General features: G+C 48.8%; 1 protein-coding gene across 6 annotated transcripts in view; it reads left to right on the top strand.

Annotated features, from left to right (window-relative positions):
* The window catches only part of Patj (PATJ crumbs cell polarity complex component), a 198154-nt gene that overhangs the window by 116732 nt on the left and 56742 nt on the right, over positions 1-24680 (top strand). For all 6 annotated transcript variants that reach the window (XM_063259666.1, XM_063259667.1, XM_063259664.1 and 3 more), the window contains 2 exons: positions 4041-4237; positions 13343-13434. In XM_063259666.1, coding sequence (XP_063115736.1) covers positions 4041-4237; positions 13343-13434 — 289 coding nt within the window. The remainder of the gene's footprint in view (positions 1-4040; positions 4238-13342; positions 13435-24680) is intronic.

Genomic DNA, 24680 nt, shown 5'->3' with positions numbered 1-24680 from the left:
TGGGGGACACAATGGCCCAATGCGAGCTGGAAGGGTTGGGCTCCCACCCGGTGGGCTCGCCTGCCACAGCCCACGTAGCCTCTCTGTGGCTCTGTACTTTTCTTTGCCACACATTCATGTCCACGGAGAGCCAGCTGCCTTGGGTCTGCACATTTGACTTTATCCCCACAGCTCCGCATACCATCCTCCCAGGAGTGCTGTGCCTGGACTCAGGCATTCCTTAGAAATCTGGAGGGAGCCAGGCATGCTGGCACACACCTGTAATTCCAGCACTCAGGAAGCTGAGGCCAGAGGATTGCCGTGAGTTCAAGACCAGCTTGGGCTACAAAGCAAGCTCAAGGCCAGCCTGAACTACACAGTGAGACCCTGTCTTAAAGAAATCTGGAAAGAAGCCTTCCTGACCCTATAGCTCTTGGATTCTGTTGTATATGGTTATTGCTGGGTCAAAATGTAAGTTTTTAAATCGTGTTTTGCTTTTTATCCCTAATTCTCACTATAAATCTGACTGAAAAAAACCAATAATGATCATACTACAGCACAAAGATTGGACGGCCTTTAATTTCTTCCGTCAGATCAAGCAGTTCACCTTTTAACATCAGTTTCTTGCAAATTTTCAGGATCTGGGAAAAATACACATAAATACTTTTGCTAAGCTGACACACATGGCCCCTAATCCAGCTTCCAATGGAGCCTTTATTCCCAACGGAAATTTCCTGAGCCTGGCCTTTCCTGTGTTCCTATCAGCGTCTGGTCTTCTGCTCTCCTACCAGAATCACCAGTGTATCAACCCCCACTCACAGCTTTCCAGTGCTTCTCTAACCAGCATCTCCAGACCTTTCCAAATGTTCCCCACACACCAATTCCAAGAGTTCTAAGCCACATGGTCCGGTACAGTCATATCCAGGATCCACTTTTGGTGCTGATTTTCTACTTTAGTCACCCTTCCCTATTACTGCCACAATGCCTGAAACTCACAACTTCAAGGAGAGCTTTACTTTGGTAACACTGTGAGGGCATTCAATCTGTGAGCCATGACTCCAAGGCAGACGTCAGAGGGTGACAGAGGGTGCGGCTGAGCCAAGCTGCTGAGTTCACGCAGCCGAAGCAGAGCAGGGAAGCAGAGCTGGAATGTCGGGGGCCTGGGATCAGACACAGACCCCAGAGACAGGGCGCGTGACACCCCAGAAGTGTGCCCCGTCGGCCCCTCCAGGATCTCAGTTTCCCTAGATGTTAATTCTTTGTTAGATTAAAATACTGAAAATACCTTTTAGTGTAATTTTTCCACCTGTAAATTTAGGTGTAAAAAATACCTTTCTATTTTGTTTTGTCAGCTATTTTATTCTTAATCTTAAATAGACATATTTAATTGAATGCTTGTTCTATCCTGTAATATACTCTTTGAATTTCCTGTATTTTGCTGATGTGATGGTCCTTCTTGAAAGACTTTCTGACATTTAACTGTCTTTACATTTCTGAAATACACTTTTCCACATGTTACTTTCTTAGGCTGACTCGAAGTTTTTTGGTCCAAAAATGGTCAAATATTTCTTGACACATAGAGACCAAGTTAAATATTTTTATATACTATTGGATTAAATTAGCCTTTTCAAAAAGACTTTTACATTAGCGATCCTGAAAATATAAGTAGAATCTTTTTTGTGTGTTTATCTATTATGGAACTTATAATCAGGATTCTTCTATCCTCAAAAAGTGAAGCCAGAAAAATTTTAAAGTTACTTTTTCATGTTCTGGAACAAATAAGGAAAAAGTTTATTAGCTTGAAATTTTACCAAATTGAAATATAAAACCATCTAGCACTGAGTTTTTTATGAAAGGGAATATTATATATTTCAATTTCTTTTAAAATTACTACTCCATTACAGATTTATATTTATTCTTACAGTAAGTGTGACTTTCACATCCTTGGAGGAATGTGCCTGTCCCACATATTTTAAACTGCCACTATAGTTCATAATGATGGTGCTACCCATAATCATTTCACATGAAAAAACTGTCAGATATTAGTTCCCTTTTTTAGTTCTATAATTTATTTGTATTTTTTCTTCTTTCAGTTTTTTTCAGTCTTACTGTTTTCTAACAACTAGCTTTTCTTTTTTAACTAAACTTTTAACCATTAACATAAAATTCTACATATTACTGGGGTAATACGCTGTTTTAGTACGTGTACACATGATCTAATATTTAAAGAACTAGCTGTGAGCTTCATTGATCTCTATGTGATATTTTGGGGTAACTTCATTTTGATTGGCTTGGATAATTCTATTCTCATTAATAGATGCCTTTATACATGCCGATTTTCCCTTCTTTGCATTTGCTTTACACTTCCTTTTCTAACTTTGTTAGTATCATGTCTTACTTTTTTTTTTAACATTTCTTTTCGTCTGGTGAATTAGTCAACATGAATTAACTTTCCAAGTTCTCCTTTAACTGCCTCTGTTAAGTTGGAAACCTAGGATTGTAATTTTCGGGCTTTTTATTAATACTATTTGTAAATGCAGAGGATTTAAAAAATTATTTTTTTTGTAATTCACTTACAATGTTTTGAGTTTATTAAGCTGCATTCCAAGAACACAAGCCTGTGATGTGGATTCTTTGTTATTGAGGTTGCTATTTGGCCCAATGAAAGGGAAAACTTTACAAGAGAAAATGTTTTTTCTTAAAACTTTGTTGTTTGGGAACTGCCTAGCTCTGTCACTCTTTTGTGGCTCTATAGTTGCTTTTGCGACCCTGTAACAACAAGAGTGTAACTGACCCTGACTGTACTGAGTTTTATGGTCACTCATTGTAACTGATGGTCATTAATCTAGCCCTTAACCAATGACCTCACCCTGCCAACTAATCAGAGACTGCCAGGCTTCCTGTCCCACCTTCCTCACCCCTGCTTGTACCTTGTATAAAATGCTGGCTCACAGACACTGGGCTGCCTGGCTTTTGGTGGAAATTACTCCAGCCAGGGCCAGCAGTGTAAAACAAATCTGTTCACTGCCTCCTGACTTCCTAGGGTGTCGTTCCTTTCCTGGACTCAGTTTTGTGGCGACACCAAAACACACTTTCTGTAAATGTTTTAGGTACAGTTGCTCAAAAGTCTTTTCTGTGGTTGGGGAGCTCACGTGTGTGTATTACCCTGATCTTACTTTTCCTTAAGTCCTCACTTACTTTTTAATGATTTCCCTCCTTATTGTATCTTGGGGGTGTCAGAGCTTTTCGCTCCGTGTAATTTCCTTGGTGGGGTACTGTTCCTTTCCCAACCTCCTGTAAGGCCCGGAAGCAGCAGGGGCAGCTGAGAGTGCGTGGGTCTAGAACCTCAGATCCAACTCCCCCAGGGCCCTCTCAGACCTGGGCACCTCTGTGTCATTTCTGGAAACTTCACCTTCAGCCTCAGTCTTACCCCTCCACCCCCGACCCACGGAACTTCTAACTTGTGCCCCACACCCCACACCTGCCCCGGGTCCAGCAGCCCTGCCCAACCGGCCTCTCTGCTTGTGGGATCCCGGGCCGAGTCGTCCCCCCGACCCAGAAAATTCTTCCAGCCGTGTCGGTTCCTTGAATTCTAAACACTGGCACAGCCGATAGAACTTACCAATAAATTAGCATTTCCTGGTGCCCAGCAGCCATGGGGGTCAGAGCTTTTATTTAAACGGGTTAACCTGTTTAAACTGTTTAACCTCTGTTGTGTAGGGTGCTGTGTGGGCATCTTGGGGCCCCAGCTCCCGGTCCCCATTCCTTCAGCGGCTTGTTCCCAGTAGCTGGCCAGTAAAGCCACCCTGAGTTTATTCACTGCTTTATTACATTGCAAGTCCTTTCATCTTACTGTATTTTGCAAACTGTGTTCTTTATTACAAGTTTTTGCAAGTCCTTTAAGATTCTTTTCAAATCTTTGTAAAGCAGACTTATTCTCTTTCTAAAATAAGTAGCGTGTGCCTAGACTGGCTTTACTGGCCAGAGCTCGCTGCACTGACCTCTTACCAGAGGGTCGGCCATTGTCTAATTGAACTTTCTTCTTTGTCTTTTTATTATAGAGAAAATCAGGCAGAGATATGCAGACCTGCCTGGCGAGCTGCACATCATTGAGCTGGAGAAGGACAGGCAGGGGCTGGGCCTCAGTCTGGCGGGGAACAAGGACCGGTCCCTGATGAGTATCTTCGTGGTGGGGATCCAGCCGGGGAGTCCTGCAGCTGTGGACGGGCGGATGCGCGTGGGAGACGAGCTCCTGGAGGTGAGGGCAGCAGGCGGTACGGGGAGAGGTTTGGCCATGTTTTCGTCAGCCTTTTGAAAGCACTTTTCAAGGAGCTTGACCCAGGATGCAGCAGGGCTGCGTATGAACCAGAGGCGTGAGTGTGCATCAGGGTCACACTGAGACCCAAGCACACTTGCACTTTGGGTTGGTAAGGAGGGTGCCAGAGCCAGCAAAACCCATGCCCTTGCATCAGGAGCGGCCCAGGTCCCTCGGGTGGCATTTCCGAGGTGGCTTGGGGGTTATGGCCTCATGGGCCCTTTGATCAGGAGGGTGGGGATTAAGTCAGCCAGGGTGGAGGGTTCCTCTGTTCATGACTGCCTGCACGAGATTGCTCTTATTTTCCTGCACGCACAGCCAGGGCTTCTATGCCACCCTGAGCTTCGTTTGCTGTTCGTTCATGCATTCATTCAATCCCCATGCTGTGAGTGTCTGTGAGGGTGTGAAGGGAGGCGGAAATATCCATTACCTCAGTTCAGATTGCTCCCACCCTGGTGGGGAAGAGCAGATGGGAAAGACTTCGCCCAGGGAACCAGTCCCAGAGACACAGGTGGCTCACTCACCATTCCCATCACCCAGGGTCAGATGCTGAGTCCCCCAGGGCGCAACCTGCTAGATGTGTCCAGGCCACTGCGCAGGAGGTAGGTCATGGAGACAGCCTGCTGGGCCCCATGCCAAGGGCACAGCTCTCCACACTGGCCCGGGGCCTTGCTTTTCTTTTCATGATGAGGTTGCTCATTGAATCGACTTCCAGAATCATGGGTGGAAGATGGCCTCACACACGGGAAGGCAAGGTCCTGAGGGGCTGGCTCTCCCTGAGCAGGGGGCCAGGCACCCACACCCTCAGACACAGATGGGAAGGCAAGGTCCCAAGGGGCTGGCTCTCCCTGAGTAGGGGGCCAGGCACCCACACCCTCAGACACAGACCGTACTCACACCCTTCCCCAGTGCACAGGGTGACAGTGAGTTGCTGGGGCTGGACACGGATGGGCCCAGCAGATGCTGGGAGCAGGGTGGCCAAGGTGGTGCGTGGGTGGGAGTTACGTGCAGCCCCCCAGTTTCTGATCACGGAAAAATGGGAGGTGTTTCCCCTTCCCATGTGCACCTGCAGTGTGGCTGAGCTCGGCGTGCCGGGTGTCCCTGCCTGGTGTGGCTTAAATCCACAGCACAGATGTTTCCCACGTGCACTGGGATAAAGATGTGGAACCACAGGTGAAGTCTGAGTACCTTCTGGCTGCTTCCACTTACTAAGAGGAAGGACTGAAGCCAGGTGACCAAGCCGATGCCTTTGGCTGCTCCAAGGCAAAGCCACTGAGCGCCAGCCATTTATCCTGTGCTGTTTGTGCCCAGGGAGTTAAATTTCTAAAATCTTGTGAAGACCTAAATGGGACCCAAAAGTGGCACACGGTAGTAAATAAATCACTGGCTGTTTTGTATACACAGACAAAATTACTGATAACTTCCAGTCAGATGTTTCTGTGGCCTAGATCGACTTTTTGGATCAGTACCTACTGTACCCAGATGCAGCTCTATGAAGTTTGTTTCTTAACTCAGTAACTATGCCCTGGTGGTCCAGGCTATAAAATACTCCTGTGTAGAACCAATAATTTGAGAGCAGAGGATTTCAAAATTATAGTGCGGTTATTTTTTCCTATAACTTCACTACTGGAGATAGCGTCATAATAGTTAATAACGCTAAAGGAGATTGATCACATTTTTTATCACACCAGTGGGTTCAGGTGGAACAGAGGTACCAGTGCTTTCTCGTTCTAGATATGATTTTGTCATATAGCAATCAAATCTCAGGGAAGCTGTTTGAAAACTCATACCCAACAAAAATAAGTGTTGTTTGGAGGTACTGAGGGTGGCCCCACCCTACACCCCATCCTGGGGTTGTCACTGCCCCCAGCTCAGCTCCGGAGTCACCAGGAAATCTGCACTGGAAGGCAGAGCTTGGCTGACCCCGTCTCTCAGTAACCAGTAGAAAGTGTCTGCTTTCCACATGAAGGGCTCGCTCACGTAGGGAGAAGGTGGTGGGGGTGGCTGTTTCAAGAACTGTGCTACCATTAGCTTCTCTAGCACCCCAGGAGAGGGCTGTCTGGACCCCATCTGTATCCTAAGGAAGCGGGGAAGGAAGAGGCAGGGTCAGTGGCTTCTCCGATTTAATTCTGGGTTAATCGTTTCCCTGGAGGGTGGTAAGGGAATCCTCAGCTTGTCATTTTGGTGTTGATGCAGGCGTAGATGAATGCAGCTCATGTGACACCAGCATAAAGCATCTGTCTTAACTACTTTTCTCATTGATGAGACAAAGTGTTGGCACCCAAAGTTAAAGGAGGAGGCCAGGGTATAGCTCAGCGGCACAAGTACAAGGTCCTGAGTTTGATTCCTGGAACCACAGTTGCTGGCTCCAAGGCAGGGTGGCCGGGTAGGGTGTGGGGGTGCAGTTCATGGTGGCAGAACACAGCAAAAGCATCAGGAAGAGAGAAGGGACAGACCTCCTACTGTCCTTGTATTGTGTGCAGGCTGTCTGCCCAAGGCAGGTGCAGCCTGGCACTGTAGCCCCAGCACTGGGCTGTGAGTCAGTCACAAGCTCTAGATTCAGCCACCTCTGCAGAGCAGCCCCCCAGGACTCATGAGGCTTTGGGGGTCATCCAGACACAAACCATATGAGCATCAGAGAGGACCTCTCATGCTGTAATGCCTCTGTTCTGCTTATCCTCTTGGCATTCATTGCCACTCTGAATTCACTTCAAAAAAATGCTATCAGTGCACTACACCCATCTCTTAAGATGCAGAGAAGAAAAATAATCTCTTTCAGGCCCGGCCTTGCTCGGAGGAGGTCTGCACATCTAACTGGAGACAGCCGCTTTGTCCTTTCCTGTTCCTGCTGGGAAGCCCCTGAGCTTCATTTTTGTCCTCTTCTTTCTGACTCACCTCTCGAGGGGAAGTTTGAACTTTTCGGTTACACCTCACTGTCTCTATGTCACTGGAATATGTAGGACAGAAGTCCGAATTCCAGCTAGTGTTGTCTGGCAGGAACGGCAGTCCTTGTTGCTGCTCCACTGAGGCTCGTTGCTGGCTGCGCTGAGCCAGGTTGTCTCACACTCCTGCGAGGAAGTGCTGTGAAACCAGAAAGTAAAAATGAATGTGGTTGGAGAAATTGATTACTGAGGAAAATGCAAAATAGAAAAACAACCAGGGAGCAGCTGTGCTGGGGAATGCACCTCCCTCCCAGAAGGAGCAATTGGTTTGCCCTTCTCTCCTGACCATTAGGAGACCTGGCCCAGCGCTGGTCTGTCCAGACCCTGCCGTCTCCACTCACTACTGTCCTGGTGACCAGATGCAACCAGGAGGATGGTGCTGGGGGTCCCAGCCACAGCACACTATTTCTGTGTTTTGCCTTATTTCCACTAACACCCAGTGACTCCCCAGCCACCGTGGCAGTGAGGAAGCGTCTGGGACCCTATGGCTGCTGGGGACCAGAGCTCCGTCCCTGTGTGTGCCATGGGTCCTCCTTGTACATACGTGTGATGAAGTTTAACATATAAGTTAGCAGCAGTAATGATGGACTGGGACAGTTGGGTACGGTAACAGTTCCGTGCCTCCATCTCTCCAGGTGTCTCCTATCACTTCACACTCTCACGTAGAGAAAGCTCTCTCCCCTGCACCTGGTCCAGCAGCACTGTCACATGGGGTCATAGGGACCTGGTCCATCTAGTAGTAGATGGCTCCGAGGCGAGTACATGCAGCACATGGTGTAAACAGGCTGGACAGAGGGTTGGGTCACACCCCAGGCAGGGGTCTGTCCTGCTGCTCAGAATGAAGCCTGGTTAAAACTTACAGGTTGTGGAAATGGTAAAGGCCAGCAAGATAGCACTTGCCTATAATCCCAGCACTCAGGAGGCTGAGACAGGAAGATCACAAGTTCCAAGTCAGCTAGGGTCACACAGTGAGACTTTTCTCAACACACACATGTGTGAGCATGAGTGCACAGACACAGGACAGCACACACCGTGAACAAGCAGATGCACAGAAGAGAGGAAAAGGAGAGTGAGAGAAGCTTCTAAAGGCCTGAGACACCCCTGGGCCGATGGAGGTGTTCACTGTGTTGATTATAGTGATAGACACGCAGGTGTGCACAGACGTGAACACTGATCAGTAAATATGTTTACTTTATTGTATGTTAACTATAAAAAAGATTATTTCTGGAATTTTCCATCAAATATTTTCACCCAGTTGACCACAGGCAACAGAAACCTGGGGCTGAGAAACTGTGACCTCAGGTTATCTCTGTCCACTGCCCAAGGTAGCACCTGGTGTCACCAGACCATGTCGACCTGACAGGTGCATGCTGCTGAAGAAGCTGTCCGACACATTTCACACACATCCCACCAGGAAGTAAGAAAGCAGTGCCGTGAGTGTCCCCCAGAGCCTCCACAGTCACGGCTGGACCTAGGTGTGTGCTAAGAGTTAAGGGTGTGTGGTTACTAAATTAATCCACTGACTGGTTGGCACGGTTCTGGGTGTGGCTAGCAGGAAGGCCCCTGGTATGGGTGGCAGCACTCTAAGGGCAAGTGACCTAGAAGGACTAAGAGAGGCTGCTGCTTCTCTTCCCTCATTTGCCATCCACCCTGCCTCGGAGCCAGCCAGATGTAGGCTGAAACCTCCACAAGCTGTGAACCAAATAAATCTGTCCTTCTCTGGCTTTGAGTGTCAACAAAAAGAGTAAGACAGCTAACGTCTGCCTCTTGGGACCGGTACCCTGGGCCGGGGAGGACACTTGTTCTTCAAGGGGGTCAGGCCTTGTCTAGGCTGTAAAAAAGTAGTCTCAGCCCGACAGCCAGAGACACTGCTGTCTGACATTGCAGAAACCTGGAGCTTTCCTTAAACTCACATGGAAACTTCTTAAAAACGCAGATGATAGAAGTGTCACATATTTTTTATTTTCTTCACTCCACAATGTTCTGCTTTCATGATAACACAACTAGATATGTTATCATACCACACCTCCTTAAGGGAGTGGTTTTCCATTTGTTGACACATGATGATAAATGCAGTACTCTTTTGTTGATATATAAATCTTTTGTTGTAGTTTCTCTGCTGTTTGTTTATGTATGGTTTTGTTTTAGTTTTGTAAGACAGGGTCTCACCAGGCAGTTCCAGCCGGCCTTGAACTCGCCATATAACCCATATGTATCTCACGGAGGTGCAAAAGGCCAATGGTTCATCTTCAGACTTGTGGCTGTCCTCCTGCCTCAGCCTCTCAAGTGCACCACCTGATCCAGCTCAACTTTTTAAAAAAATTTTGAGGCAAGGACTCAGTGTGTAACCCAGGCTGGCCTCAGACTCACAGTGATTCCCTTGCTTCAGCCTTGTGAGTGCTGAGGTTACAGGCGTGTGCCCCCATTTCTGCCTGGGTTTTTTCTCATTACAGGTTTAGCAGGATAGACAGTTTGATGCTTTATTTTTTAATCTTTTTAGGTCCTTAGCTACAGAATTACTAGGCCAGAAGTTAAGCTATAAAGTTATTCATCGTTAAAAACTTATTTTCTTTTTTTCTGCATATGTTTTATTCAATAAAGAATTAATAAAAGAAAACATTCTAAAAATTCTAGTGTCTTAAAATGTGAAGTTTAGAATATATTTGAAAGTAGATGGAGGAGGCGGCTTTGAGATGCTGTTTCCAGCAATTCAGTTACTATGAATTTCAACTCAAATCTCTAGTAATAATTCATTACTTTCATAATAAATCCTTTTGTTTTTTAAAAAAACATTAGCAAGGGTATTGTTGAGTATAATAAGTTATGACATATTCAATCCTCAGGCGAATCTGTTACTTGAACTAAATTTTAACTTTTGTATAATTAATACTTTCAATCCTTGCTTCTTAATTAAGTTTTTCTTCTAATTTGGAATGTCTTTTGAGTGGATTTAATGGAACTACTTTTGAGCAGAAATTTATACTCATGTTCAGTTGAACTGTGAAAAATGAAGAGTAATTGAAAACCCTTCTTCTCTTGGTATTTTTGAATAATTAACATTATTGAAACAAATCTCATTAGAGACCCCTGAAGTGAAGATTACGTGGTGTTAAAAAAGGATTTACATGCTTTGCTTTTGTGGAGTCATCACTGGATTCGCACTCATTCGCTTCTACACACACTGTGAAAGTCCTGTTGTTGAACTTAGGAGGCTGGGCTCACGTTGGGCTCCCCGCCCCTTCTACAGCAGCAGAAGCCACGGTGTGAGGGGAAGGTCAGTGGTGAAAGCCCTGGGTAGTGCAGAGCAGACGCTCTGGTTTGGGGCTGATGTCAGATGAAGAGACTTGGAGCAGGATTTAAAATTACTCCGATGGCCTTCCATGTTTACCAGTGAGCCTGTCCCAGGCCGAGGCCCCTGGTCTGAGATGGGCAGCAGATTCACAGTAAGTGACCCTCTAGGAATCACTGGTCCCAGCTGAGGTCTGTAGTGGCCTGTGATGCCGTGAGGGTACCAAGGACAAGGTAAGGCCACAGCTGAGGATGCCTGGCTCCCACCCATATTAACTAAATAGAGACTGCAGCTGCAGGCATCTCATGCTGTGTGAAGGTCAGACTGGAGGCAGCTAGTCCTCTTAACCAGCACGATGTACTTTTGGAGAAGTCTTTGAATGGTTCCCAAGGTCCTGTGCACTTTCCACTTTAACCCCTTCCCTTGTTTGAAAAACAAATAAATACAGGCCATCCGGAGAAGTTCTTTGTCTCAGCCCCCAGAAACTTGAATTCTGCTAGAGGTTTTAGAACCTCCCAGAACCCTGAAATCACACCACTTGTCTCTTTCAGTTAAGCCTTTGCTGCTTACCAGCTTGGGAGCTTGCAGGCCTGATCAGTCCCCATTGTCAGAGCTGCTATAATCTGGAAATTTGGAACCCAAGAAGAGTAAACTAATTTCGCCATGCAGTGCCCACTGCTCCCCACCCAGGACCAGACACCTGGAGCATGGGGTGACCAGTGGCATGGATTCCCACCAGGCTGCAGAGCCGTCCTCATCAGCACATGTCTGAGTTGTTTCCTAAACTAAAACCTCAGTGTTCAGGGTTAATTGCAGCGATGCATGTGCGGGTTTGGGTCCTCGGTGTGGGCCATCATCCTTGTCAGGAAGCAGAGGGAAAAGCCAAAAACAGCAGAGAAAACCAAAATTGAGGTCTAGAGTGTGACAGTGCCCCAGAGCAGAGGACCCTTTCCCTTTCACTCCTTGTGGACCCCAGCAAAGTTCTGAGTGTCTGAGGAGACAGGGTGGCCCAGGCTCTGTCCCCTGCATGTGGAAATCAGCATTTAGAGCAGTAAGGGCCCCATGGCTGTGTCTGTGGAACTCAACTGCAGGAACAGAAATTGGTTCACGTTCTCAGCCAGTGCCTGCATTGCCCCGAGTGCTGTGAATTGGAGGTGGAGCCATGGCATGCGTTTCTCTCCAAGCCGAGATATTGGTCCACCTTCTTTGAGACCCTCTTGGTGACAGATGGTTCCTTCCTGCCATCATCTCAGGTGCCAGCAGCACCAGCACCGAGGATACCGCCCCACTGTGGGCTCTGCCCTTGTCCCACCTCAGCACCCCACCTTCCTAGGGTTGGACTTCAGCAAACGCAGAGGCAGGGTGCAGCGCTCTTAGTGCAAAGGGCCAGCTTGGTCCAGAGCTGGGGGATCCCTCCTGCCATATGAAGCAGTAGCACCCTGGGCCTCAGGATGGCAACCCCTGTCCTTTGTACCACATGGTACACAATGGCCGTTAACAAGTAAACTACCAACACCACCGAAATCCAGGAAACCACTTCAGAAACCTTTATCCCAATACACCAGATAATGCCAGAACTCCTAAAACTCTTCAGTGAAATGGAAAAGCAGGTGCCTAATTCTGTGTGGGAAGGAGCCTGGAGGACTGACGCGCAGCATCAGCAGATTCCTGTGGGCTGGGGGCCTGGGTAAAGAGCAGGGGCAGGGGCTGGGGCAGAGGCAGAGGCGGGTGAAGCATTTTTCACAGAGAGCAGCATCGCACACCAAGCCAGCCTTGCCTCTGCAGGTTGGGCCCTGCCTCTCCAGACAGCTGAAACTCAGACCTCTCCTCCTGTTCCAGGGCTGCATCTGCGCTTTCTCATTGTGACTGTGGTGACAGCAGAGCTCTCTGTCAAGTGCGGCATTTCAGAGCTGTTGGGCAGACAGGTTGAGTGCTGACCGTGCAAGGCTTCTGTCCCCTCTCCCAGCCACTCCTGGAGGGCTCCGTGCTGTCCTGGCAACAGTGGATAGCACCAGGCCACTGTGAGGCAAGGACACCGGTCCAGATGGGTGCTGTGGGCAGGAGAGAAGAGCGTGACAACAGCTATTCCCACCATGGGAAACCTGGAGGGAAAATTCCTATCCTGTGTTTTTAGATCGTACTTAGTTGAAGCAAATCAGGTTAAAAACCCCAACACATCTTGGACACAAGCGGGTGGCTCACTGCTCGTGTACCAGAAGTATTTCTCTGCAGTAGACCTAAAATCTGACTTCCCGCAGGAACATCCTGTGTACCTCTTCCTGGTAGCTAAATCTGTGCTTCCTGAGAACCCAGATACAAAACCTGGCTCACCCGGCCTGCCGAGCATGGCAAATGCTCAGTCTGTTTTCTACATTTTGTAGGAACCTAAGGAACCCATAACAAATGAAGGCTTCACCGCAAAGCCTTTGCATTGAGCTCAGGGAGTTCTCTTAAAGCAAAAGGTCAAGGATGGAGTTCACAGAGTTTTTAATGGCAGCTGAGAGTTGGTGTTTGTATCTGTTACTACCAGGAACATTCACATTTTCGCATGTGTGAGTAGTCCTGTACACTTAAAAGTGAATACACTGGGGCTGGGGATTTAGCTCAGTGGCATAAGCGCCTGCCTTGAAAGCAGACAGTCATGAGTTTGATCCCTGGTACCGATAAAAAAGAAGAAGAAGAAGAAAAAAAAAAGTGAATACACTTGTTTAATTCCAGATATCCATGTGTGTGCTGTATTCATGTATAAGTATGCACATTTATGTTTTGTACGTTCAGACTGCATTGTTAAAGTGCATTTTCTTTTTTCCCAAACAGATAAACAATCAGATCCTGTACGGGAGAAGCCATCAAAACGCATCCGCCATCATCAAGACAGCCCCACGCAGAGTGAAGCTGGTTTTCATCAGGTGAGGCGGGCAGGGCTGGTTTCCTAACATCTCTGGCGTCATCTGGAGATCTTATTATCGGTGCAGAACTATTTTAGGTTTGATGATCTAACAAAATCATTGTCTATTGTAAAAATGCATTTGCCTTTTCTGATTACCACCTAAAGAAAATATGGATCTTTTTGATTATGGGTTTTTTTTCTGGTGTATTTTTTGTATTTTTCTGGTGTATTTTCACATGTAGCTGAGGTCAGTATCTACATTCCCGTTGTCAGCGTCTGTCCCTGGCTGTTATCTGTGTGTAAATATTCCTGAGCTCCCATACCTGCCTCTGCGAATTGCTCAGGTCACTTGCTGCCCGTGAACATCTTCCTGAAGAACCCATGGGAGAACAGAGCCAGAAAGCTTAGGCGAGCTCCCAGATAGTGTGCTGGCCAGGCTGCAGGGCGGGGAGAGGGCTCGGCTGGCTGCTGGCTCCACTGCTCCGCTTCATCTTAGGGGCCGAGCCCTGGGTGCCCTGGTATGGCCAGGATTGGAAATAGGTATGAGCGGGAGCAGGATGGTTCTCTGCTGGCTGAAATGACAGGCAAATCTGAATTGTTGTTAGAGGATGGAGTAGCCCCATCCCTTACGTGTTTTGGGGCTTCTTTTCCCTCGAGGCCTCAGTTAGCATCTGATGGAGGAGGACCTATCTCATTCATTGCAATTTTTTAAAAATTTAAATGATTGACAACATTCAGCATATAGCAAGAGCGGGAGAATATTTGGTGTGGGTGCGACGGAGGTGATTCCTCCCTTTCTCATTCCCACTATCAGGGAGGCCTGGCTGTTCCCAGGGATAGTGTGGGCAGGAACAGCACTGTCCGTCCAGTGCTAATGCAGTTGAATTTTTTCTCCCTGGGTCATCTTTCCGCCCTTTCCCTTGCCTCCCACAGCACTTCCGCCCTTTCTCTTTCCACCGAGTGCCTCTTTCTGTTCTTCTAGTGTTTTACTCACATTTCCAGAGGTGGAAATTTTCTTCCTTCTTGTCTGTGTGATTGTAACGCCAATCCCTAGGGACAAGACGCAAAATCAGTACCTGGAAACCAGTCGTGTTCCTGTACCTGAGGAACAGGACCACTGGAGAAGAAATCAGGAACGCAGTTCCATTCACAGCAGCCGCGAACCAAATACCCAGGACTTAGCCTAACTGAAGAAACTGCAGGACTCTGAAGAAAGAGACTGGAGAAAGGGGGCATGACGTGGAAAACTGTCCCCCGTTCCTGGATAGGCAGAATCAGTACCATTAAAATAACCACACTGCCAAAACTGACACATAGATTTAATTCAGTTCTTACTAAAATACTGTCATAGTTACTTTCTTGCGGCTGAGATAGAGTACCTGACACTCAAAGTTAAGGAGAGAAGGTCAGTTTGGCTCATGATTTGTACAGGTTTCGGTTCATAGCTGGCTGACTCCAAGGCAGGCGGGTGTGGCAGAGGTACGTCACAGAGCAGAAATAGCTCATGGCAGGCAGCAGGCAGCAAAGCAGCACAGTAGCAACGAAGCAAGTCCAAGGGGCCTTAGCAGCTTCTTTCTGCCCCTCATACACTCTCCCGAGGCACTAGGCTTAGGGCAATCCCAAACTAATCCGTGGGCGGTTTCATAAACACGCACCCTGGATCCCAGCATCACACACTCTAGATCCAGCCACATCTGAAAAAGCCCCACTGAGACACAAGCCATGACAAACACCAGCAGTATCCTTCACTGAGCTAGAGGAAAACAACCCTAAAATCAATACGGAGCAGAAGAAATCCAGAAGAGTGAAACTAATCCTGAGCAACAAGACCGAAGCAGGAGGCGTCACAGGTAAAGGCAAAGCTACAGGGACTACACAGCAGGTACTGGGCAAGATCAGACTGCGGATGGGTGGAACGGAGAGAGGGAAGAGGACGACCCCAGGCATCTGACCCTGGACCAAGGGCCCAAAGCACCTTGGAGGAAAGCCAGTGCCCGGTGTTCCGGGAAAACTCCCGCCCACTTGTAGAGGAATGAACGGAATCTCTCACCCTGCACTAAAGTGAAGTCATGACAGATGAAGTCCCAGGGTAATAACATCAGTGCTGGAACTGCTGGAAAACAATACCCAGGACCAACTCACAGGATTTCATCAAGCCGAAAAGTCTCTGCACAGTCCAGGAGGCGATCCACAGAGTGAAGAGAGCCCACAGGGAGACCAGCTCTGTCACCCACTCTTCTGTTAGAGGCTAACAATGGAACAGATGAGGAACTCAGGGTGTGGGCTTCCCTCAGACAAGTGCCCCAGTCCAGCACTGGGCAGGTGAGCTGAGTAGCCGCTGCTCAGAAGAGGAAGCACCAGCCGGGCGCAGTGAGTGTGTGAAAAGGTGTGCAGCATCCACAGCCCTGGGGAAATGTGGACCGGAACTCCAGGATCCAATCCTGTCCCAGGCACGGAAAGTGGCAAATGCCTCGGAGTGGGGGTGGGCACAAAGACCTGCATAATTACTGTGGGGATCCAAGAGTCCTCAGATGGTCCAGCTGTGCCCCTCCGGGTGTCTCTGAAGGATTGGGGACGGAGACCCATGTACCCACACTCCTAGCAGTGCAGCTCCCAGCAGTAAGGCTGTGCAGACAGCCTCTGCACCCCGACAGACATCAGCCCCAGGACTGAGGCACCACGTACCCTGGGGTGAGATCCCAGGCCGCAGTTTTAAGAGAAGCCAGAGGCTTCATAGTTTCCCTTCTATGAGAAACCTGGCACTGTGTAAATATAAGTAAACAAGGACAGGTCAGTACACAGAGGTGGCCTTGGAGGTTGGAGCATCTGGGGAGACCGGCAGGTGGGTGTGTCCCCAGGTGGCCAGAACCCATCAGGCGCAGTATCCAGTCATAGGTGCAGTAATTAAACCCCATCTGTGCTCCTTTCAACCTCCCTGCTGGGCTGCAGTCTCCTTTTTGGCCCCTTGCCCTTCCTGTCACTGAGGGTGGCAGATGGGGGTCAGAGGATGAAAAGGGAGCAGACCCAAAGGAAGTCCGGCCTCAGGAGACTGGCACTGTCCCCACACCCAGACGATGGCATGGAAAGCGTGAGGGCTGCAGTGGGGACCAGGTTCATGTCATCCCACATGCTGCTGTGACAGGAAGTGGGCCTCTGAGATGTGGGGCTGGTGACCTCTAGGCCCTGGGGCCCAGGGGGCCCAGAGAGGACTGTGCCACTCTCCAGGGACCCCATGTTGCTCTCTTGAGAGCAAGACAGAGCCTGGGGCTACTGCAGCTCGGGGTGGGCTCTGTCCCCAGCACCAAGGGAAGCAAAGAGGGTGGGGAGAGGTGCAGGGCTGAGCCTGAGGACCCTACCCAGCCTCACCTGTCACAGCGCTGATGAGAGTGTCTGTGCCCGTGCCAGGCCCTCCCCAAACACTGAACCCGCAAGCCGGAGTCCAGCCAATTGCACGCGTTTCGGGGGACAACACTGAGAACCTGGCTCTGACGGACACTTATCAGGGCATGTGGCGCGCACAGGTGGTACCCTATGGACACTGCTGTTCCTCCTTTGCACCCCTGCAGGGTGGGGTGACCTCCTCACCGGCTGGGGACCTTCTCATGGTAAAGAGAACAAAAGGAACCTCCCATGAGGTCCAGAGAAAATTTGAAGTAGGACCTTCCTCCTTCTATAGGAAGATTTTGTGTGCATGGTTTATTTGTTTGTGTTTTGAGACAGGGTCTTGCTGTGTAGTTCAGGCTGGCCTTGAACTCACTGTGTAGCCCAGGTTGCCTCAAACTCAGCAGCCCTCCTGCCTCAACCTCCTGAGTGCTGGGATTACAGGTGTGCACCACTACACCCGGCTAGGAATATTTAAATGATTTGAAAATATACAGAGCACAAAAGAAAACGCTGAGTTGAACTGAAATAATTGTAGTGGAGCCCATCAGTGTAATGCCTTATTATCTTAGCTGTTCAGAATGGAGCAGAATCGGGAGCTTTTTGTTCAGTAGATTGATGGTGTGTACAAGCTGGCGGATGCTGCTGCAGGCTTACTTACTGAGGAGATTTTAGGTGAGCGGGAAGATCTATGCGTATGCAGGAGATTTCATCTCATTGCCAGCTGCCTCAGTCACCTTGGTACTGCAACAAGACCGAGACCTGGCAGGTAACACGCAGCCAAATTTGTCTCCATATCCTGGAAGCTGCAAGACTGGAGGCCTGTGTCTGGAGGATCCACTTCTGCCCCACAGGCCGCATCTCCAGGTGGGGTCTGCTCAGAGCAGGAAGGGCCCTTGGGCCTGCTCCTGGGAGAGGCGAGAATCTCCTCCCAGCCCCACCCCGACCTCTACAGGCTCTGCCTGCTGCGCTCACCAGCAAGGTGGGTACAGGGAGGGTCACAGGCCTTCACCCCGCCTCCTGCAGGCCATCACAGCTAAGGTAGTCAGCCTTTGTTATTTGTGGATTTTAGTGTGTGTGTGTGTATTTTTAGGTAACCCAGTATTTAACAAAATTCTTCATGCCTTAGTCCCTCCTCCTGTTTTCCAAAGTTAGGAAGATTTTTCTGTGTTTAGAGAGTGAGCAAAGGTAGAGGAACAGTCCACACAGTGTCCTGCCACACACACTTGGACACCCTGAGGGGGTCGAGCTGCGCCAGGACAGGTGCCACCTTTCTGACAGAGTGACCTTGTCTGGAGGTGTGTGTGCCAGCCTCCAGCTGACCAGTGAGTGAGTGAATGACCAGGCCAGGTCGGCTCTGATGCTGTGACTGGGAGAAGAGGCGCTGACGCCCAACTGGGCTGGCCCCATCCCCATCCCCGCTCCTTGCCAACCTTAGGGAGGGCACTGTGGCCAGGGCACGGCCGCCTCCAGACCATGTGATGTTCGAACAGGGCCTGTGTGAGCTCAATGGTGTGTGTCGCTATGGTGATGTAGGGTCCTGGCCGCAAGGGTAGGGAGTAAGGGGAGGGGAAGCAGCTAGGAAGGAAGCAGGAAGCCGGAAAGATGCTCAGTCCAGGGAGCTCCACCTACTCCAGAGTGGTGAACACTCTGTAATGAAGCACTGTCTAGTCCAAGGGTTCGTTCATTAGCATCGTGATTAATCACTGGAGGAGACAGCTGTGAACATAATGTAAAACCAGTTCTGGGAAATGGGGCGGGGGCGGGGGGGGGGGTGGTAAGGGCAGAGACTACCTGGAACACTGGTTCCTGGGGGCTGCTACAGTAGCAGCTCCGCCTCCCCTCCCCTCCCCCTCCCATCTCCTCTCTCCTCCCCTCCCCCTCCTCCCCTTGTCCTTCTCCTCCTTCCCCTACTTCCTCCTCCTCTAGATTACCTGACATTCTACCAAGGAGTAGATCCTTGCTTAATTAAGAAATATATAAAGAAGAATTAACACAAATTAATCCCCAGGCCAATAAATTATAACCATACTTTATATCAAAGAGTGTCACAATTTGAGACACTTAAAGAAAAAAGCAAGTATTTTATTGTTCATTAGATCTGCACTGGACCAGTATAGACAGATGCAATGGTCTCCCATGGTGGCCCTGTGTGGCCTGGGAACATCACAGTGTACTTGTGTTCTGCTCATACGTTGTCACCCTTCTGTCACCCTCAGTGTTGGATCCACTTCCAGTTCACACCTGGTGATGATGTGTTGACTGCTATGTAATATTTCTTTCTCACTTGCCCAGACTACTTCATTACTCGGTCAGACCTCTTTCAGCTTCTCCCTGTGTATTACCCTATTTGGGGTAATACCCTTGAATTACCCTTTTTGGAGCAGTGTTATGCAAACCTTTATTTTTACCTATCTGGGGAACAAATCTTGTAGCAATTAAAAATTTATTTGTTTGGGAGGCTGAGGTACGAAGGTCCAAAATTCGAGCTCAGCCTGAGTAACTTATTGGTTTAGTGAGACCCTGTCAGAAAGAAAACAATATTATTTAAAAGGGCTGAGGATGTAGATCAGTGTGGCACCCCTGGGTTCAAGCTCTAGTACCACCAAACCCCCTTCCAAAACCGAAAGAAGCATGTGGTTTCAGGGAATCAGCACTCAAATCATCTCAGCGCCGTGGCTGTGGTCACACGTGTACTAGTAGTTCTGTGTCACGTGTACCTGTAATTGCTTTATAGTTGGTACTTCTAGCAAAACTCTTTCATTATTTGAAATTATTGATTCTTACCTGTCTATCATACAGAAATTTTTGGCTTTTATACCTCAGTAGCTCTTTTCTGAACTTATTGGCAATTGAAATAAGAATGGAATTGGATTTGGAATAATCTTAGAAAGCTGTTAAAATACATTGCAGGCGGAGTTTAGCTAGCTGAGGCCATTAGTCTGGTGACCCATTTGTGGAAACGTGTTCTTGTCATCCTCTTTCAAGGTCCACACTGACTTGTAATTTGCGTGGGGTCAGTGGGTCATTAACATGGATTAGCAAGCTGCTGATAAATGCATAATCACTCTCCCCCTTTTCACATCATGAGCTGTTGAACAGCCCTTAAATCATCCTCTACACACAGAACAGCATGTAGAATACTACCTGTCCTGCATCATCTGGGTCATGTCACAGCCTGGGTTCCTGTCAGGACTGCAAGCTGGGTTCTAAGGTGTCACCAGTACTGTCCCTATCACAAAACAGTCATCCCAGCGCAGCACAGCTCTGCGCCCAAGGCGGAGGGAGACTTGCCCGCCTTGGACAGTGCAGAGAAGCAAAGAGATGAACAGGGCACCTTCGGCCCCATCATGCCTTCCTCACTATGGAAAATTAAATGTCATGTGTAGCAGTTCACTCTCCATCAGTTAATTATGTGTGAAAGTGTGTGCCATGTAAAAGCTCCTGGGGCAAACGAGCTAAATGAAACCGAGACTTGGGGAAGATTCAATGCTGGCTTCCAGGCCCCGTGGAGGAAAACTGAGCTGGCGTGGGACCTGGCCCAGGGTTTTGATGGACCATGCATCTTGTCTTTGCAACTAAATATATAGGTGGGGCTGCTGTCCCAGATCACAGCCCTCCAAATGATGCTGGCTGGAAATTCTGGTAGCTTTGAGAGTCCCCTCACGCAGAGCTATTTAGCATCCCCTGTCTTCTGGTTCAGCAGGTCAGCCTCCAATGCACAGGAGAGGAATAGATCGTGCACTCAGCCCGAGCATCACAGGGTTGGTCTTTCAGTCCCTGAAAGACCACATTGGGTGAGACCAGCACCTGCTTGCACGGGTGCCATGGTGCAGCCCCTTCCCCAGGGATGGTAGGGGCTTGCACCCAATGGAGTCTCAGGCTAGGGGAAGGTGTCACAGCAAGGTGCTCACACTGAGGGCGAGAAACTAAGTGGGCAGAGTCCAGTGTGGGAACAAACCCCAGCCTTAGAGCAGATGAGGCACCCATAGCACTAAACCTGAGCACGGGAAACAGCTGCCCTCATGGGAGTGGGGGTTCGGGGGGGGGGGTTCACAACAAGGGTGTGGGCCCTTTGAGTGTCTTTAGGAAGCATCTTCTGGGCTCTCAGGGACAAGGAAAGATGCAGCACCCCCGAGAGTGCTCAGTGAAACATTGCCCAAGGTGTTTGGGCAGCTGGACCTCCAGGAGCCTCAGGAAGCAGGAGCAGATGCCAACCCACTGGGCTCCTCCTCCTCTCCGCACAGGGTCAGACCGCACTCCACTCCAAGAGGCTAACGGGACTCGTTTCCTGTCGAGTGCTGCCATCTAAATAAATTGCTTATTCCCGTTCGTAGGCAGGATTTGTAAGCATGATGCTTCAATAGCCTAGTGACATTGCAGGCCTTGTGTGTGGGTCACTGTGAGACCTGGGGGTGCAGACCTACAGGGGAAGCTTGTTCCCAACCACCTGGGGAGGCCTGTGCTTCTGCAGTTCCAACTCCATCCCTTGTTCAGGTCCCTTGTGCATTGTTTAGCTCAGGTTTCTTGTCTTCCTGTTACTGTCTGTGAGTTTAAGAGTCTGTGTCTCCTCAACGGTAACCTCATCAGGAAGGAGTCTGCAGTTGTGTCCCTATCGCATGGGTGGCCTTTGATGGACTGCGTTTGATGACATGTTAATACATTCTGACACAGTCCCGTGTATCTGTTTTCACTTTTGATGCCTGTGCTTTTGATGTCACTATCAAACTCGGTGTCACCAAGCAAAGTTACCAAGTGGTTTCTTCTAAGAGTTTTGTAGTTGCAGCTCTTGTATTTTGATCTGTGATCTACTGGATTTATTTTTACAGATGATGTGAAAGGAGGATCCAGTTCCATTGTTCTGTATACGAATAGTTTTTCCAATGGCGTTTCCCCTGCTGCATGGCCTTGCTATCCTTGTTGGGACTGTTTAACCTTCCCTACAAAGGTTCATTTCTGGCTCTGTCCTATCCATCAGTCTGGCTTCAGGCCAGTATCTCATTGCTTTGATTACCCCAGCTTTGCTGTGAGTTTCGAAGTTAGGAAGGGTGTGACCTCAGACTTAGTTCTTTTTCAGTGTCATTTTGGCTACTTGGGATCTCCTGAAATTCTCTATGAATAATTTTGGAATTGAACACTTGTTCATCTAAAAAAAAAAGAAAAAAGCAGAGATGCTCCTTGGCAATAGATCTTCATATCTGGAAAGTTACAGTGTTCCACAAATGTATATTGTATCAACATCTTCATTTATGCCTCTCATTCAGAAACTTGTGGCCTCTCGGGCTTCCTGGAAACATAAGCACGTTGACTTTAGAGCCCGCTGGTTTTTCTTTGCCACAATTTGTAGATTCTTTTAGTTTATTCTGGAGAGTGTCTCATGTTTATCCTAGGGAGTCAGTCACGGGTTGTTGGGTTAGCTTCAAATTACATGTTCACAAAATCTCTTCCTATAGCTTCAATTATGGTTAGAACTTTAATTGAGAAATGTAATTATATCAGAAAATCTGTGCGTGTGACCGGCCGACTCTGAGGATGAGGCATTTTTGGTAGACAGAATGAAGTTGCCGAGACAGCTGTGGAGTCATTGGAAACCCAGCGGGCTGCTCGCTGGAGGACTGGGTGTGCAGAGCTACGGAAGCCTTAGGTTGGGTGGAGGAGGAAAGCACTGAGTGCAGCTTCAGAACAAAAGGCAAAGATTCACAGAGTGCCCACTGCAGGGCACATGCGTGGCAAGGACGCAGCTAAGGGTGCACCAGGGGCTCGGCAGACAGCTGATAAGTAACTTGTGTGTCAGGCAAGAAAAGGAGCCCTGACTTGAGGACATCAGGCCTCCGTCTTTGGGCTTTTACCCCAATGTGGGTTCACAATCAAGAGTGCAGCCAGCTGAGAAAGCAGAAAAGGAAGTGGTATTAGGGACCCTCACCAGAGTGCAGGCAGCTCAGAAAGTGCATGGGTTAGGAAGGGACCATGGGACGAGACGGGGGGACACAGCCTACAAAGGAAGCCACGCAAGTTGGTGACTGAATAAATGAACAGAACTGGGGACCTGGCACCGACAGTTTAAATACTGAGATTCAGTATCACAAAGCCAGGAAACACCGCATTTTAACTCTTGTGGCTGTGCTTTGACATTTACATTACCAGATTGCATAGACTAAGAAACCAAGACTGAAGTGGTGTGGTGATACATGCCTGCACCCCAGCTACTGGGGAGGCTGAAGCAGGAGGATTGCAAGTTTCAGGTCAGCCTGGACAATCTAGTGAGACCTTGTCTCAAATTTTAAAAATAAAAGTAAAAATTCTGGGGATGTTGCTTGGTTATAAAACACCTCTGGGTTTGATCCTCAGTACTAGAGAGAAAGAAAGAAGAAAAAAAGAAAGAAACCAAGATTGTTAAAAGTTGTGCTGTATCTCAGCGATGAAAAGTACAGTGATCAGAAGTTACCAGTGACAGAATTTGTGCTTTCATCTGGATTTCTTTCTAGGGTAGCATAATTGTCCTACTACACATAACCAGGCATTTCTGTTTTAATTGGGGCGTGATTCACACTCAGTGCCATAGCTGTGCATCACCATCTGTTGTCCATTTGTTGAGCTTTGATCATGGCACACACCTTGGGATCCCTGTGCAATATTAAAACGCAGAGGATTTGTCCACCGCCAGTCAGCAGGTGCCGCTTCCTGCCTCTCCACTCCCAGGCCACGCCCTGAGTCCTGTCCTATGTTAGAGCTCCCTGGACTTGGTCCTGACGTGAGTGGAAGCTGGCAGAGCTCTTTCCTTTGTGTCAGATTGACTGCATTCTGCAGGGTGTTTGTCCACATTGTTTGTACTCAGTTTGCTCCTCTGGTGACTGAGAACCACTTTGCTCTGTGCAGATAGACAGGTGGCCCATCATTCTCCCACTGCTGGGCAGCAGCTTCCTCCAAGTCTCACCGTTATGAATGCAGTGTGGGCAGGACTTCACGGCTCCTTACAGGGTGGACTTCGTGTGGGCAGTGGACTCGGTGGACTCAGTTATGATTTGGTAAAAACAGCCCTGAGTCAGTGGCTTAACATGGCATAGATTCCTTCTCTGCTCCTCCCATCCAGAGAGCCAAGGCTGGGGCCTCTGTGCCCCTGTACACCTAGGACTGGCCCGACATAGAAATTAAAGAGGAATATAGAGCAGAGACCAATGACAGTCTGACAGCTGTCAGGAGGAGGCAGAGCAGGACTCTCAGCACCCTGTTGCAGGCTGTTTAAAATAAGTGTTAAAGCCTCTTATAGTCAAGGCATTGGTACACGGAGTGGGTAATGCAGATACAATACCCAGAATTCACTGCAAAATGCAGAGGTTGCATCAAGAGTCCACCGCAGCGCTCGGGAACCCATGTGTAGACCCGTGGGTCCACCTCAGGTCCTTCCTGTTAGACTCTGTGTGCTTGCTGACTCTCAGGTGGCTGTTGCTTCCAGCCCAGGGGCCCTCATGTTCCTTCCCAGGCACTCCCTTCCCCCTCAAGCCAGTGCAGAACTTCTGTGGCTCTGTTCTAACCTCTGAGTCCTGGGGGAGAGAAATTGGGCCAAAATGAGACAGGTACAACTCCAGCCTCTCTGAGTGAGGCTGGGCTGTTTGTGTCCTCTAGTGTAGACATAGGGTCCACTGGGGACTGGCTGTGAGTAAGGCAGACACCCAAGAGCTGTCCCTCGCAGGTGGTGGTGCTGGCTGCTGGCTGCATGTTGCCATTAACTCCTGGAAGCAGCTGGGACAGCACAGGGCAGGGTGTAAGAGAGCTCCCCATTAAGATTCTGCTTCTTCATCACCTTCCAGCTCTTTCCCCGGTGTCTGGTGACAGCTGGGGACACAAAGAAAGAAGATCCTGTCCTTGGCCAGGCATGGTGGTTCA

Source organism: Cavia porcellus, unplaced genomic scaffold (assembly GCF_034190915.1).
Source record: "Cavia porcellus strain 051 isolate PalLab524CR breed Dunkin Hartley unplaced genomic scaffold, mCavPor4.1 scaffold_1, whole genome shotgun sequence".
Lineage (NCBI taxonomy): Eukaryota > Metazoa > Chordata > Mammalia > Rodentia > Caviidae > Cavia > Cavia porcellus.
The sequence above is the reverse complement of the archived record's forward strand: the minus strand, read 5'-3'. Positions and strand labels throughout refer to the sequence as shown.